This window comes from Dipodomys merriami, unplaced genomic scaffold (genome assembly GCF_024711535.1).
Source record: "Dipodomys merriami isolate MVZ:Mamm:240054 unplaced genomic scaffold, mDipMer1.0.p SCAF_104, whole genome shotgun sequence".
Taxonomy (NCBI): domain Eukaryota; kingdom Metazoa; phylum Chordata; class Mammalia; order Rodentia; family Heteromyidae; genus Dipodomys; species Dipodomys merriami.
Genome location: NW_027202316.1, coordinates 3,139,710 through 3,155,838, shown reverse-complemented (window position 1 = coordinate 3,155,838; position 16,129 = coordinate 3,139,710). Strand labels below are relative to the sequence as shown.

Here is a 16,129-nt window from a genome sequence, read left to right as displayed (position 1 = left end):
TCAAGCCCCACGACCGACAAAAAAAAACAAAACAAAAAAAAAATACTTCAAAATTCTCTTAAGTAATTGTACAAAGGGTTTTCAATTCAACCTGTCAACTTATGAGTATAATGCATCTCAATCAGTGTCGACACTTCCATCATTTTCATCTCTACCAACCCCACCCATCCCCTCAAGTTACCCGGTTCCATTTTTCACATTTTTCTAAGTATTTATTTATTTATTTATTTTTGGGTCCGGTCGTGGGGTCTGAACTCTGGGCCTGGGCACTGTCCCTCAGCTCTTCAGCTCAAGGCTATTGCTCTACCACTTGAGCCACAGCGCCACCTCTGGCTTTTTTTCTTTTTGCTTATGTGGTGCTGGGGAATCGAACCCAGGGCCTCATGCATGCAAGGCAAGCACTGAGCCACCTTCCCAGCTCCCTAAGTATTTATTTTTATTTGCCAGTCCTGGGGCTTGAACTCAGGGCCTGGGCATTGTCCCTGAGCTTCTTTTGCTCAAGGCCAGCACTCTACCACTTGAGCCACAATGCCACTTCTGGCTTTTTCTGTTTATGTGGTAGTGAGGAATCGAACCCAAGGCTTCATGTGTGCTAGACAAGCTCTCTACCTCTAAGGCACCTTCCCAGCCCCCATTTTTCACATTTGTCTGCCCCTTTCTCCTTCATCTCACCCCAATCCCAACAACACAGGTTTCAGCTTGTTGGTATTCATTTTGCTAACCTGTGAGTTAGCTGTTTGAAGGAGATACACCATTGCAAGGCTTCCTTGATACAAATGGACAAATTAAAGTTTTTTTTAATTTTAATTTTATTTTTTCACATTAAAGTTTTAACGATTTTGATTCTTACAAGCATTACCTGAGCATATCTGTGTTGATGTACTATTAAGAGAACAATTAATACAGAACTTTTCCAGATGGTCATTTATCATTGTTTACATTGCAGGGTACTGGCGGGACCTTTTGCTACTATGAATTTAGGAGATCTTGGAGCAGAAGTTATAAAAGTGGAAAGACCAGGTGAAATTTTTGTGTGGGTCAAATAAAAGATACTTCTCAGGCTTCCTGTGTTACAGGTTGTTACCTTTACCCTTGCATTATCTGTCATGTGTATTTGTGTTGCTTTTTCTGCCTCTCTAAAACTTTGTTTTATCCCAAGAATAAGGGGCAGGACTGGGGCTGGGACTGTGGCTCAATAGTAGAGTGTTTGCTTTGCATGCATGAGGCCCTGGGTTCGATTCCTCAGCACCACATAAATAGAAAAGGCTGAAAGTGGCGCTGTGGCTCAAGTACTAGAGCACTAGCCTTGAGCTGAAAAGCTGAGGGACAATGCCCAGGCCTAGAGTTCAAGCCCCACAACCGACAAAAAACAAACCAGGGGCAGGACTTAAGTTTGTGTTCTTCCAGCTGCATCTGGTCTCATTCTTTTTTTTTTTTTCATTTTTTTCTTTTTTTATTGTGAAAATACTGTACAGAGGGGTTACAATTACATGGGCAAGATAATGAGTACATTTCTTATCAAGCATTGTAGCCTCCTCCTTTGTTTCCCCTTCCCATTGGTCTCATTCTTTTTTTTTTTTTGGGTCCGGTTGTGGGGCCTGAACTCTGGGCCTGGGCGCTGTCCCTCAGCTCTTCAGCTCAAGGCTAGAGCTCTACCACTTGAGTCACAGCTCCACTTCCGGCTTTTTTCATTTTGCTTATGTGGTGCTGAGGAATCGAACCCAGGGCTTCAGGCATGCAAGGCAAGCGCTCTACCACTGAGCCATCTTCCCAGCCCTGGTCTCATTCTTGACCTTTTATTTGCTCTACAAGTTAATGTATATCATGTGGAGCATATAAAGCATCTTTTAAAGTGTACTATATGTATTCAAGTGCTGTTTTAATCCAATTTAAAGCTACGTAAAAGTTGAGTAAAGTGTAATATATATACACGCATATATGTGTGTATGTATATTATATATGTGTATGTGTTGTATATGTATATGTATATGTATATAGATGTGTATATATACGTGCATATATCTATCTATCTATATATATGGAGAGAGAGGGGATAGCAGAAGAGAGAGGGAGAGGAAGAAAGGAAGAAGAGGAGAGAGAAAAAGAGAAAAAGAGAGAGAGAGAGGCATTTTGTAGGCTTCCAGTGTAGACTTCTGACATTGTTTCTACCTGAGAGAAGAATGCAAACACTGAAATGATCTGATTTTAGTTGGCTCCTGGCATCTCCTTTCCCTCCCCTTTCTCCTCCTTTTAATGGATGATGACTTAAAAAAAATAGGAGTGGCTGGATTCTCTGGTAATTCTCTGCAAGCTCTGTCTGAAGAGCAAATTCACGCACACATTTCTGTGAAGCCACTGGCTGGCTTCTTACTGGGTAATTCCCTTTGTGGACCAGTGGTTCATTCTTTCCCCAGACCTTTTGATAATTAGCAGTTCATGCTTTGTATCATTATTGGTTTACCTCCAGTTAGAGTAACAAGCCTTTTCTCCTGTTCTATGCACTGTTTCTCCTGTGAATTTGTTTTTTTTTTTTAAATAAATGAGTTTATTTTTGCCTCTCTTTTATGTTATAAAGATAGTATCTATTTTTTCCTTGATTGATTTCGAACGAAATCTAATGGCTATTAGATTATACTATTTAAATGCACACAGATTTATTTTAGCTGTAATTGCCTAGATAGCCAACTGTAACATTTACTTAGAACTTTGAAAAATCTTAAGTATGACATTTAATTATTGAATCATTTTCTGATTCCTATTTATATCCTTTGCCACTTGTTCTGTGCTAAAAATCCACTTAAAAATTCTATGTTTTACATCTGAATCAAATATCAGTATATTTAAACATTATTCCAAGTAGATCTATGGAATAAAATATCCTATTTTTTAAACAGTTTTATTCTTTTGACTTTTTTTTTTGGTTGTACTGGGTAGTTTGAACCCAGGGCCTTATACTTGTAAGCCAGTACTCTACCACTAGAGCTACTTCCCCAACCCATTTTGCTTTGATTATTTTGCTTGGGTCTGGCCTGAACCACAATCAGTCTATGTACATTTTCTACTTTACTGAGATGATGACAGGTATGAGCCTCCATACCTAGCTTTGTTTGAGATGAAGTCTTCAGAATTTTTTTTTTTTTTTGCCAGTCCTGGGGCTTGAACCCAGGGTGTGGGTGCTGTTCTGAGCAGCTTTTGCTCAAGACTAGAGTTCTACCATTTGAGCCATAGTACCACTTCTGGCTTTTTCTGCATTTGTGGTACTGAGGAATTGAACCCAGGGTTTCATGCATGCTAGGCAAGCTCTCTACCACTGAGCCACCTTCCCAGACCAGATGTTTTTGTTTGAGCAATACTAGAACCTTGATCCTCCCAATCTGTTTCCTGAGTAATTAGGATTGCAGGAGTAAGCCACTATGCCAGTTAGACTTTTACTTTGAAGTAAGACCTAGATAAATAAAATTTTATTCCCAAGTAGTGTTTAAAATTGTTAACATTTTATATTGGGTAACCTACTTAGACTTTTCTGGTTTGTTGTTGTTACAGACTTTATAGAATTATTAATCACTGTTATATACCTAGCCTCAGATACTGCTTTACCATAAACACTCACATCATTTTTCTGATTTAAATTGTCTTTAACAAGAAACTTTTTGCAGACTCCATATTTTCTAAGAAACACTGAAAGAGCTGAACAACTTGCTTGCTAAAAATGGATAGTAATGAGAACATCTGAAGTTTACCCCTTACTAAATCTGAAGACTTCCTAGAAGGAGCTGTCCTTTTGGATTTAGACTTTCAAGGATGCAACTTAGTTGAAAAGATATATGGGAGGATGTAATGGTTAACACAGAAAGGTAAAGAGTTGGGCAGTTCCAAGGAGCTCTCAGCTGCTGTGAGCTGAGGATCACCAGGGCTGAGCTGATTTGCAGGTACCTGTGGATGCGAATGTGGCTGTGAGGCAGCCTGATGGATAAAAGTACTCATGATGTCTCAGAGATTCATAATAGTACATGTTTTTATTCCTAGGAATTGGTGATGACACACGAACTTGGGGGCCACCTTTTGTGGACACAGAAAGTACATATTTTCTCAGTGTTAATAGAAATAAAAAAGTAAGGATGTCTTTCTTTTTTGCTTTACTCATGGAAATTTATTGTATAATAACCAAACTTTTGATATCGTGGCTTATTATTGTTTTTGTATATGTAACTAGTATTTCAAATACTCATTCACCAAGTGTCAAGGTTTCTCCCAATCTTCCTTCTCTACTAAGTAATTTAAAACATGAGAATTATAATAGAAATGATTTTGTGGAAGGGAAATAATTTTATTAATTACAATTGTTACCCTTTTAAAGAATGCCAATTGCCTAACACTTGGAATTAACATTGAAAAACATTCATTGTAATCCTTATCATGCTAATATACCCTAGCTGTAAATAAAATCAATAGTGATTAAATATTTCCTCATGAGCAAGATAAGCTTGCTTTAAAGGGAGAGACTAACATATGAATGGCACTTTTACTGAGCTACCACTAGTAAAGCCTTTATAATAATATTTTTAATGTATCTATTTTTATTTTTAGAGCATAGCTGTTAATATCAAAGATCCCCAAGGGGTGAAAATCATCAAAGAGGTAAGGTATTCTTTACAGAAGGCATTTGACTGCTGAGGTTGTAATTAAGGATCTGAACATTAGAATAAAAGTGTTTTAAAAAGACTTTCCTTTAAGGACAATCTGTGGACTTTTGTTATAAATTCCATCCAAAAATGTAGGTTGACCTTTTTAAGTAAATATACTGTGTTCAAAGCTTGTTTGCATGGAAAAATCCTTGTCTCTATATCTTTAGTTAATCAGCAAAAAGCTGGACTGAAACTGTGGCTCAAGTGGTAGAGCACCAGTGATAAGTAAAAAAGATGAGCAAGAGATTGAGGCTCTAAGTTCAAGCTCCAGTATTTGCCATGTGTGTATCCGTGCACACACACATACACACACAAACACATACACACATGAAGAATATGTAACATAGAATGTATGTGGCTTGGAAAGCCTAAAATATTTATTATTTGATCTTTTTAATTTTTTGTCCATTATGGGGCTTGAACTCTGGGCCTACGTGCTGCCCCTCAGCTCTTCAGCTCAAGGCTAGCACTCTACCATGTGAGCCAAGCACCACTTCCGGCTTTTTCTGCTAATGTGGTGCTGAGGAGTTGAACCCAGGGCCTCATGCTTTCAAGGCAAGCACTCTACCACTGAGCCACCTTCCCATCCCACCACTATCTGATCTTTGAAAGAAAATTTTTGCCCACTCTCGGTTTACAGTATTATTTTGTTATGTTTGTGTGTGTGTGTGTGTGTGTGTGTGTGTGAGTGAGTGTGTGCGTGCATACATCTAAATCTGTTGATAATGCCAATGAAATTTTAATTAATTAGCTAACATATTTATTTATTTGCAGTGCTAGAGAGTGAACCCAGTACCTTGTGTGTGCTAGGCGAGCTCTCTACCACTGATCCATACCCCAAGCTTAAATTATTGACTAGTGTCCAAAGATGCTTTTCCTATGTTTTATGTACTTACTGTCTAATTATTCTACCCATTCTTGTGGCACTATATTTGTATGGACAATTTAGCCTGAACGTTTCTTGGACTTGGAGGGAGAACAATCTAGGAATACTATGTTTTCACAAAACAAATTAATAGCTATTATTTTAATGTTAATAAAGGCTTTAGTTAACCGGGACTTTTATATTTAACTAAATTTATTTCATCTCCTGTGACTTTTCTGGCTTCTTATAAAGTCAGAATTCATTATGTATATTGAAATTACTATTCTATCGGGTGTGTGAAAAGTTGTTTAAAGTTTGAAATTCTCTTAAGAAGTCTGACACTTTATTTAGCGTGGGGGCTTGTACTGAGGCTTGGACTCAGGGCCTTGTGCTCTAACTTGGCTTTTTTGGTCAAGCTGGTATTCTTCCACCTAATCCAAATCTCTATTTCTGGCTTTTGCTGGTTAGTTTGAGATGACAGTCTAGGATTTGTCTACCTAGGCTGGCTTTGAATCCCAATCCTCAGATCTTAGCCTCCTAAGTAACTAGGATAGCAGATGTGACCCATACCTCCCAGCTAGTCTGATTCATCTTTACTTCTTCTTTCAGCTTGCAGCTGTTTGTGATGTATTTGTGGAAAACTATGTTCCTGGAAAACTGTCCGCAATGGGCCTGGGCTATGAAGATGTAGACAAGATTGCTCCTCATATTGTGTACTGTTCTATCACAGGTATTTCTTTCAAGTCCGCTGCTCAGCAGTACCAAGCTTTTCCAGTCTCTGCCTTTGCTTGCTCTTTAAGAAACCTTTTGCTGGTATTGGCCTTCTTCAAGTGATTCCACTCTGCTTCTTTCCAAGCTTTTTAGATTACTAAATAATAACTATTCTAGGAAACATTAACCTATACAAACAGGAGTCAAATATTTATTGACTACTTGTGTTTTTTTCTTTGAATTATCTGCCAAGAGGTTTTTTTTTTTTAAATCAAGAGTTATCTCTGAAGTATCTGCCAAGAGTTATTGATATTGGACAAGTAGTTACAAAATACTATTACTAACATAGGGGAATTACAAGTGAAATATTATCTTTAAGACATTGTGGAAACCTAAAATATCTCAAGACATTAGTGAGTGTCAAGCCAAGCCAAGGGAGAGAAAAGAGGGATGTGAGGCCTACTGATTGTTCAGCTTGGGTCAGAGGATCATTTGTGTGTATACGTATGTATGTATATGTGTATATGTGTATATGTGAGTGTGTGTGTGTGAAATGTCATAGTGCTACTTAGTTTTGTATGTTTTATTTAAAATAACTGTTAATTAGGGATGTAATGTAGTAATTTAAGTAACTTAAAATAGGAAATTCTAGGGCTTAGATGCATGGCTCAGGTTTTAGGGTGCTTGGCAATGAGTATAAAGTGTCAGATAGCAAGTTCAAGTCTCAGTCTTATATTAAAGAAAAAGAAAAATAGGAAATTCTGTTTACAGTTAAAAGAATTAATAATATTTTCAGGTTTTTTTTTTTTTGGCCAGTCTTGGGGCTTGAACTCAAGGCCTGGGCACTGTCCTTAACCTTCTTTTGTTCAAGGTTAGTGCTCTACCACTGGAGCCACAGCACTACTTCCAGCTTTTTCTCAGCAGTTTATTAGAGATAAGAGTCATATGGACTTTCCTACCCAGGCTAGCTTTGAACCACAATCCTTAGATTTCAACCTCCTAAGAAACTAGGATTACAGGTGTGAAACACTGTCACCTGGATATATTTTCAGTTTTTATCAATTCATCTACCAAACCCCCTGTGATGTGCCAGATAGTATTCTGTGATTCTGGTAACAGGAAGGAATGAAATACATCTGTGCACTCAGATTCACATTCTAGGATATATGTGGATATGTATACACATAAAATATATGTATATGGATGTATGTGTGTACACACATATACATTCATAATGTTTATACTGGGGCTTGAACTAAGGCTTTGTGCCCTGGTTTAGCTTTTTCACTCAGGGTTGGTACCCTACCACTTGAGCCACGCCTCCACTTTTGGCTTTTCGTTGCTTAATTGAAGAAAAGAGTTTCAGGGATTTTTTTCTGCCCAGGGTGGCTTTAAACCTAGATTTCAGTTTTCAGCCTCCTGAATAGTATTACAGGTGTGAGCCATTGACACTAGATTCTCTCTCTCTCTCTCTCTCTCTCTCTCTCTCTCTCTCTCTCTCATATATGTGTGTCTATATATATATATATATCTATATCTCTATATATCTCTATATATCTATTCATAGATAGATATAGCATTTCTAATTTTTTAAAAAATCTGTGTATGTGGTACTGAGGAATCGAACCCAGGGCTTCATGCATGCTAGGCAAGCACTCTACCAACTAAGCCACATTCCCAGCCTTCATAGATATAGATCTAGATAGATATACCTAGATCTATCTATCTATCTATCTATCTATCTATCTATCTATCTATCTATCTATCTAATCTATTTCTCTTTCACTATCAGGGCTTGAACTCAGAACTTCAATCTTGCTCAGATTTCTTGGTTTTGTCAGCTTACAACTGGTACTGTAGTATTTAAACCAGGCTTCCAGCCCAACTTTGTACTGGTTTGGCTTTGGCCAATGATCTGGATCTTAGCCTCCTGAGTAACTAGGATTACAGGTATGAGCTTCCAGCCCTGAGTTATGTATATGACACAGAGAAGAGCTACAGAAGAAAATAAAGAAGTGTGAGGAAGGCTACTACTTCATACTAGATATTGAGAAGGCTTCATAGAGCAGGTGACACTTGAGCAGAGACTCAACAAAGTTAAGCAGTGAAGCATATAGATATTGGCAAAGGGGTTTCAGACAATAAGCAGTACGTACAAAGGACCTGAGGCAAGAATGTGATGAGTGAGACTGGGGACCAGCATTGCTGGTGTGGCTGAAGTTGTGAGAGCAAGGAGGATAAGGAAAAACCCAGGGAGTTGAAGGTTATGAAGTCCATAAAAGGTGTATGGGCTACTCATAAGGAGTTTGGCTTTACTCAAGTAAGATTGCAAACTGCAGAGGGTTTTGAGTAAATGATACAATCTGATACTTTATACTACCACTACTACTACTACTACTACTGCCACTACTACTACTGCTATTATTTGGCAGCACTGGGGTTTGAACTCAGGGCTTTGTGCTTGCTAGGCATGTGCTCTACCATCTGAACCACACTCCCAGCACTGATCTGACTGATTTTTAAAGGATCTCTCTAGCCCTGGGCTGCAAATGGATGGTAGAGGATAAGGGTGGAAGTACATGCATAATTACAGAGCTGTTGAGCTATTCCAGGCTAGAGATGATGGTGGGCTTGAGTTAGAGTAATGGTGGTGCAGGTTATTGAAGGGTGAGAATGTTCTCACTGTATTTTCCAGATAAAGAGATAGGATCTGCAGATGGATTGCAGATAAGCCTCAGAGGAAAGAGTTGAGTTAGGATGATGTTAGAAGAAGAGATTACTATTTCCTGACATGAGAATCCTGGGGAGGGACACTTTGTGGATAAAATGTCGAGTCAGGTTTTGGATGTCTTACTTGAGATGGCTACTAGATTTCAAGTAGAGAAGCAGTGGAAGGGTTTGGAGCTAAGAATCAAGAAAATGTGATAGTTGCAAGCAAATATGAAGCCTAAGTGAGGTCCTCTGAGAGAGACTTTGGATAGAGAGTCCATGGGGCTAAGCTCAATGCAGACTAGATGTTTAGACATAGCAAGAAGGAGAATTGAAAAGCAATTGTCAATGAAGTGGGAAAATCTCCTAGAACTTAATTTTCCTAGACAGTTTTAGCTTAAACCTGTAGATAGTTTAAACAAGACAGAGCTGGGTGCCAGTGGCTCAGGCCTGTAGTCCTAGCTACTCAGGAGGCTGAGATCTGAGGGTTGAGGTTTGAAGCCAGCCTGTGTAGGAAGATCTGTGAGACTCTTATCTCCAATAAACTACTCAGAAAGGGCTGGAAATGGTGCTGTAGCTCAAGTGGTAGAGATCTAGCCTTGAGCCAAAGAAGCTCAGGGACAGTGTCTAGTCCCTGAGTTCAAGCTCCAGGACCAGTGTGCATGTGCGGCGCATGCGTGCACGCACGCGTGCACACACACACAGACACAGACACAGACACACAGACACACAGAAACAAACAAAACCAAAATAAAACATATCAACTTTAATTACTTGCATCTTCTAAATTTAATTCACTCTCCTCTTCTTCCTTTTCCCTTCCTCTCTCCCTCTCCCTCTGCAAAGCTGCTGACACGATGTTCCCATTTCGTGGGATACTTGTTCTGTCTCTCATTTACCTTTAGATGACAGCTTAGGTGTATTTATTTCTGTCCAACCTTTATGATACTTGAAGATTGGGTTTGGAGTCTTGTCCACATTGTCTACTTACCTCATCTCCTGAAAGCTCCTACTCTATTCCCAGTTATACCCAGGGTCCATAATATAGAGTCAGTGGCAGGGGCTCAACAGCAGTGTTTTGAATCAATGAATAAGCAATCAGAACTTGACTGAAGGGTTTTAAGTAAGTATTATTTTCTCTAAATTCCTCTTTTCATTGATAAGGACAAGACCATACTTACATTTTCCAGAGAAACTTCCAGAAGGTAGTTGGAAGTGCATAGTTGGCCTAATTTATTTTTTCTACAGATTATCCATGGCACCATATCTATAATGATTCTTACTTTGAGTTTGAACTATGAAGTAAATAATCAGTTTTTCCCCCCCAGAGGTAACTATACCTTAAGTCTTTATCTAATGCAGGGAAAGGAACTAGTACATTTAAAAGTAACTAAGTTTGAACTGGAAGTGTGGTTCAAGTGGTAGAACATCAGCTATGAGTAACAAAGTGAGAAAGAGGGATCCTGAGTTGAAGGCCTGGTAGCAGCATGCGCGCGCGCGCACACACACGCACGCACGCACGCACGCACGCACGCACGCACGCACGCACGCATACCCACAAAGGAAACAAACAAAAGTTTTCCTCCTGTGTTTCAGTAAATTTATCTTAAAATCAATAAATGAAAATCGTTTTACTATGAACAGTTACAAAATGGATACTCTTTAAAAATACTATTTATAAAATAACAAAACCATTCCAATTTGAGTGCATCAGGTTAATTGAGATTATAACACTTTCACAGTGTAATTATCTTTGTGGAAGTATTTTCATATAAAGCAATCCATAAGCGCTGTGTTAGCTTGGTTATTGTTTCAGATAGCATGGAGAGTTATAATAGTCCCTAATTTCTGTCCTGAATTGGGTTGAGAGAGAGCAAGTTCTGAATATGGTAAATGACTTTTTTTTTGTAACTTTACATTATTATTTTTGAAATACGCTATTTTGTATGTCTGTAATCAGTTTTATTTTAGCACTTATATGCCAATATTTATGTATGACAGAGATAGGGGATTTTTTTGGTAGAATCTCAGCACCCAGTGGAAATTTGAGATCAGTAACTTACCATCTTCTAAATTATTCTATTACTAACAATGAAAAACCTTATAAAATTAGAGATTATTTCTCTTTCCTATGTCTGTGATCAGTTGAGATTAGCTGATTCAGAGAAGTTAAGTTTGGTTCCCAGTTGTGGGCAGGGAGCCTGCTCTGCTTTGCATATATCTAATTTTTCTTGCGTCAGCAGCTACCAAATGCATACTCTTCTTAGAAAAGAAGAAAGGTGGGCACTGAAGGGGACAAGCACATTTCAATCCTGTGCTAAAAAAATCACATCTGCTAATATTCTTTTGGTCAAAGCAAACTACATGACCCAGCCAAATACAAATGGATGGTGATATAGTCCTTATTCAATCTCAGTAGTGTTTGGACAAACAAAAATTAAAGGCCAAAATAAGATTTCACTTTATACCCACGAAGTTGACAGGCATTTAGAAGGTTCCATGTCCAATAGTATAGATTTCCAGGAGGGTAAATGCATTTATCATATCATCCACTTGGGAATTGTCACATTCCCTACAGATTCACATATGAAATGAGCTGTAATACGGGACATTCACTTACGATTAGAGAATTGTTATTTTCTTGTAGCTCTCACATTCTATATTTTAATGCATCAAAGAGCATTAGAAGAGGGGGGCTGGGAAAATGGCTTAGTGGTAGAATGCTTGCCTTGCATGCATGAAGCTGTGGGTTCGATTTCTTAGTACCATATGAGCAGAAAAAGCCGGAGGTGGTACTGTGGCTCAAGTGGTAGAGCACTAGCCTTGAGCTGAAGAGCTGAGGGACAGCACCCAAGCCCAGAGTTCAGGTCCATGACCGACAAAAAAAAAAAAAGACCACTAGGGGAAGATTATCTGATTCAGCAGTTTTAGCTAACTGGCGAATGATTGTATGGTTCTCAGTGGTAGGGATGGGAGAAGGAGGAGGTGATGGATAGAATGTCTGAAATGGCATCTTTCAATAGTCCCCTCTTTCCTGACAGTCCTTAGAATCACATCTGTTACAGCTCAGTATTATTATTATTATTATTATTAGTCAGTTATGGGGCTTGAACTTCGGGCCTGAGCTCTATCCCTCTATAGAGGAAAAACCCCACTGATTCCTTATCTTGGGGTTCATTTTGCCTAACATTAATGTATCTGACCTTTTCTGCTTGTCTCAGACATATACTAGTTATTGCAGAAAAGGGAAACCATGGGACCTGTGTTTCTTTTTCTTTTTCGGGTTCGGTCATGGGGCCTGAACTCTGGGCCTGAGCACTGTCCCTCAGCTCTTCAGCTCAAGGCAAGTGCTCTATCCCTCAAAGCTTTAGCCACAGTGCCACTTCCCATTTTCTGGTGGTTTATTGGAGATAAGAGTTTCAGGGCTTTTTTTTTGCCCACAGTAGCTTTGAGCCGTGATCCTCAGATCTCAGCCTCCTAAGTAGTAGGATTTACAGGTGTGAACCACTGGTGCCCGGCTCATTATTCTTTATTTCTTGATAAGGAAACAGGTCCAGAATGGCTGAGGGGCCTGAGATCACACAGCTCTTTAATAGCAGGAAGATTTAAATTCAGGCTTTTCAATTTAATGTTAAGTGACTCAAAGCTTTCCATTCTCATACATATCATTGTGAAGTGCTGACATGGATTTTGTGATTATAGGATACTGCTCTACTTGAGAATTATTTTTGTCATCCTCTTTCATTTGCTGTTAATCACATGTGCAAAGATGGGAGTCATAAACAAATTTGCTAATCAGGAAGTCTAAATTTCAGCCAATTCTCTGAAAGCAACAGTTATTTATGAATTATGACATTATGTGGTTATAAAGCACAGCTCATCTCTTTTGTAGAAGGTTGGCATTTTTAATTTTAATTAAAATTAAAAATTTTAATTTTACATGTTGGCCTTTTACTGATGAGAGTAATGTTAGAATGGCTGTGAGATTTACTTTAATGCATTCTGACAGTGCTGTGGTTGAAATTGTCTCAATTATGAAAGCTAATCTGATTTCAGAGGAGGAGGGACCTGAGTTATTTGTTTTTAAAATTTGTATCCTTATCCTCTCAGAGGAGGCTGGGCACACACGCACGTTAGTGGGCAGTGTTTAGAAAGCTATCATTCTCTAGGAGTCACTGAGGGAACAGCAATGATTGCTGTGAGCCACTGTGCAGAGTTTTAAGGGACATATCTAAATCTATGTCTCTATATATTTATATCTTTTTTATTATTAATAAGTTTTTTTATTGTGAAAATACCGTACAGAGGGATTGCAATTACATGAACAAGCTAATGAGTACATGCCTTATCAAACATTGTTGCCTCCTCTTTTGTTTCTTTTGTTTTTCCCTTACCATCCCTGCCCTCCCATCTCCATGACTACACTTACACTCCCCCCGACAACCTGCCAAAGTTGTAAAGTTCGTTTTTCGATATAGCATCTTGTACATTTCATTGTTGCAATAGGTCCACCTGTAACCCTATTTAAACAATATGATTTTTTCCCTTCCCCATCAAATACAGTGGAAGCAGCTGTTATACCGTGGGGGAGGGACATACAAAGCAACAAAAAATCACCTTATAAATATGTTGGAAATAATAACAAGGAAAAACCCCACTGATTCCTTATCTTGGGGTTCATTTTGCCTAACATTAATGTATCTGACCTTTTCTGCTTGTCTCAAACATATACTAGTTATTGCAGAAAAGGGAAACCATGGGACCTATGTTTCTTTTTCGGGTCCGGTTGTGGCCTGAACTCTGGGCCTGGGCACTGTCCCTCAGCTCTTCAGCTCAAGGCACTCGCCACAGTGCCACTTCCGGCCTTTTTTTTCCTGCTTATGTGGTGCTGAGGAATCGAACCCAGGGCCTCATGCATGCAAGGTAAGCGCTCTACCACTGAGCCACCTTCCCAGCCCGGACCTATGTTTCTTTAGGTCTGGTTTACTTCACTTAATATCATTTTATATCTTTTTTTTTTTTTTTTTTTTTGTCGGTCGTGGGGCTTGAACTCTGGGCCTGAGCGCTGTCCCTCAGCTCTTCAGCTCAAGGCGAGCGCTCTACCACTTGAGCTACAGCGCCACTTCCGGTTTTCTGGTGGTTTATTGGAGATAGGAGTCTCACGGTCTCTCCTGCCCGGGCTGGCTTTGAACCGCGATCCTCAGATCTCAGCCTCCTGAGTAGCTAGGATTACAGGCGTGAGCCACCAGCGCCTGGCTCATTTTATATCTTTTTAAGAAGTTTTTTTTTTTTTGTTAGTGCAGGTACTAGGGCTTGAACTCAGAAGCTTAGCTTTTTTGCTCAAGAGTGGCCTTTTACTACTTGAGCTACAGCTCCATTTCTTGCTGTTTGGTAGTTAATTGGAGATTAGATTCTCTTGATTTGTGTGCCTGGGCTGGCTTGGAATGGTGATACTTAGGTGTCAGTCTTGCAAGTAGCTTGCTAGGATTATAGGTGTGAGCAATAGGCACCCAACTAGAAGGCTTTTAAAAAATAAATAAAAGCAGCCATTCCATGCCTCTTTGTAATTTTAGAACTAGAACAGCACTTCCCCTAATGATTTAATTTTAAATGGTACTTTCTTCCTTTGTATCCTCTGAGCCATGCTTTCACTTATAACAATTTAACAATTTAGCTGTAAGAATTCTGTCCATCACACTTACAAATATATTTTTTTGTTTACTTCATTACTCTTTATAATAGTTTTTTGTTTTTTGTTTGTTTTTTTTTAGTTAGTTGTGGGGCTTGAACTCTATGCCTGGCCACTGTCTCTGAGCTCTTCAGCTCAAGGCTAGCTCTCTACCACTTGAGCCACAGTGCCACTTCCGGCCTTTTCTGTTTATGTGGTGCTGAGGAATCGAACCCAGGACCTCATGCATGCGAGGCAAGCACTCTACCACTGAGTCACCTTCCCAGCCCCTATAATATTTGTTTTATAATAGATAAACATCTACTGTATTATGAGCTAGACTAAGTTTGTGGTGGGAACATTGTGAATGTATTTTATTTTATTTTATTTTTTTTGTCGGTCATGGCCTGAACTCTGGGCCTGGGTGCTGTCCCTTGGCTCTTCAGTTCAAGGCTAGTGCTTTACCACTTGAGCCACAACGCCACTTCCATTTTTTTCTGCTTATGTGATACTGAGGAATTGAACCCAGGGCTTCATGCATGCGAGGCAAGCACTCTACCACTAAGCTACCTTCCCAGCCCTGAATGTATTTTAATAAAAATTTCTGTTTTTTTAAAGGAGTTTGGAAAATGTCATTTTAAGTAATGTGAATTTCTTTCTTTCTTTCTTTTTTTTTTTTTTGTCGGTCATGGGGCTTGAACTCTGGGCCTGGGTGCTGTCTCTCAGCTCTTCAGCTCAAGGCAAGCGCTCTACCACTTGAGCTACAGCGCCACTTCTGGTTTTCTAGTGGTTTATTGGAGATAGGAGTCTCATGGTCTTTCCTGCCTGGGCTGGCTTTGAACCGCGATTCTCAGATCTCAGCCTCCTGAGTAACTAGGATTACAGGCGTGAGCCACCAGCGCCCGGCTGTGAATTTCTTTATCGTATATTTCTTATATTTGTCCTTGTATGGACAGACTTCAGGATTCCTCTTGGGTTAGGGTCTCATGAGGGACCTCATTAGGGCCTCATGAGGGACCTTTGTTAGAACAAAGGGACAAGAACAGCCAAGAGATGGGGTTGGAGGTATGGCTCAGGTGGTAGAGTGCCAGTCAATGAGTGAAAGTGTCAGCTACTAAGTTTGAGTCCTGATCTTGGACCCCCCCACCAAAAAAAAAAAAGGAGCCAAGAAAAATTGTAGAAAGGAAATAATAGACTCACCCTGTTAAATACTAAGATTTACAGAATGGATTTTGTAGAAATACATGGTGAAACAACTTATCTTTATGGAGAAAGATAAAATTGAACTAATGTTCTATATGCTAAAATAATCTTCCAGATGGACATAAGCCCTAAATGTAAAAAGTGAAATTTTATGTTGGGGAAGAATTTTATAAATAATACACAAAAAGTACAAACTGTAAACATGACTATTGGTTATAATTAAAAACTTTGTATATCAGAGAGTACTACAAAAAGCAAGAAAACAAACCACAGATTCTTAAGAAAACT

General features: G+C 39.1%; 1 protein-coding gene across 10 annotated transcripts in view; it reads left to right on the top strand.

Annotated features, from left to right (window-relative positions):
• Positions 1 to 16,129, top strand: part of Sugct (succinyl-CoA:glutarate-CoA transferase) — a 602,475-nt gene that overhangs the window by 25,405 nt on the left and 560,941 nt on the right. For all 10 annotated transcript variants that reach the window (XM_069998316.1, XM_069998332.1, XM_069998322.1 and 7 more), the window contains exons 3-6: positions 947 to 1,020; positions 4,027 to 4,112; positions 4,588 to 4,638; positions 6,160 to 6,280. In XM_069998316.1, coding sequence (XP_069854417.1) covers positions 947 to 1,020; positions 4,027 to 4,112; positions 4,588 to 4,638; positions 6,160 to 6,280 — 332 coding nt within the window. The remainder of the gene's footprint in view (positions 1 to 946; positions 1,021 to 4,026; positions 4,113 to 4,587; positions 4,639 to 6,159; positions 6,281 to 16,129) is intronic.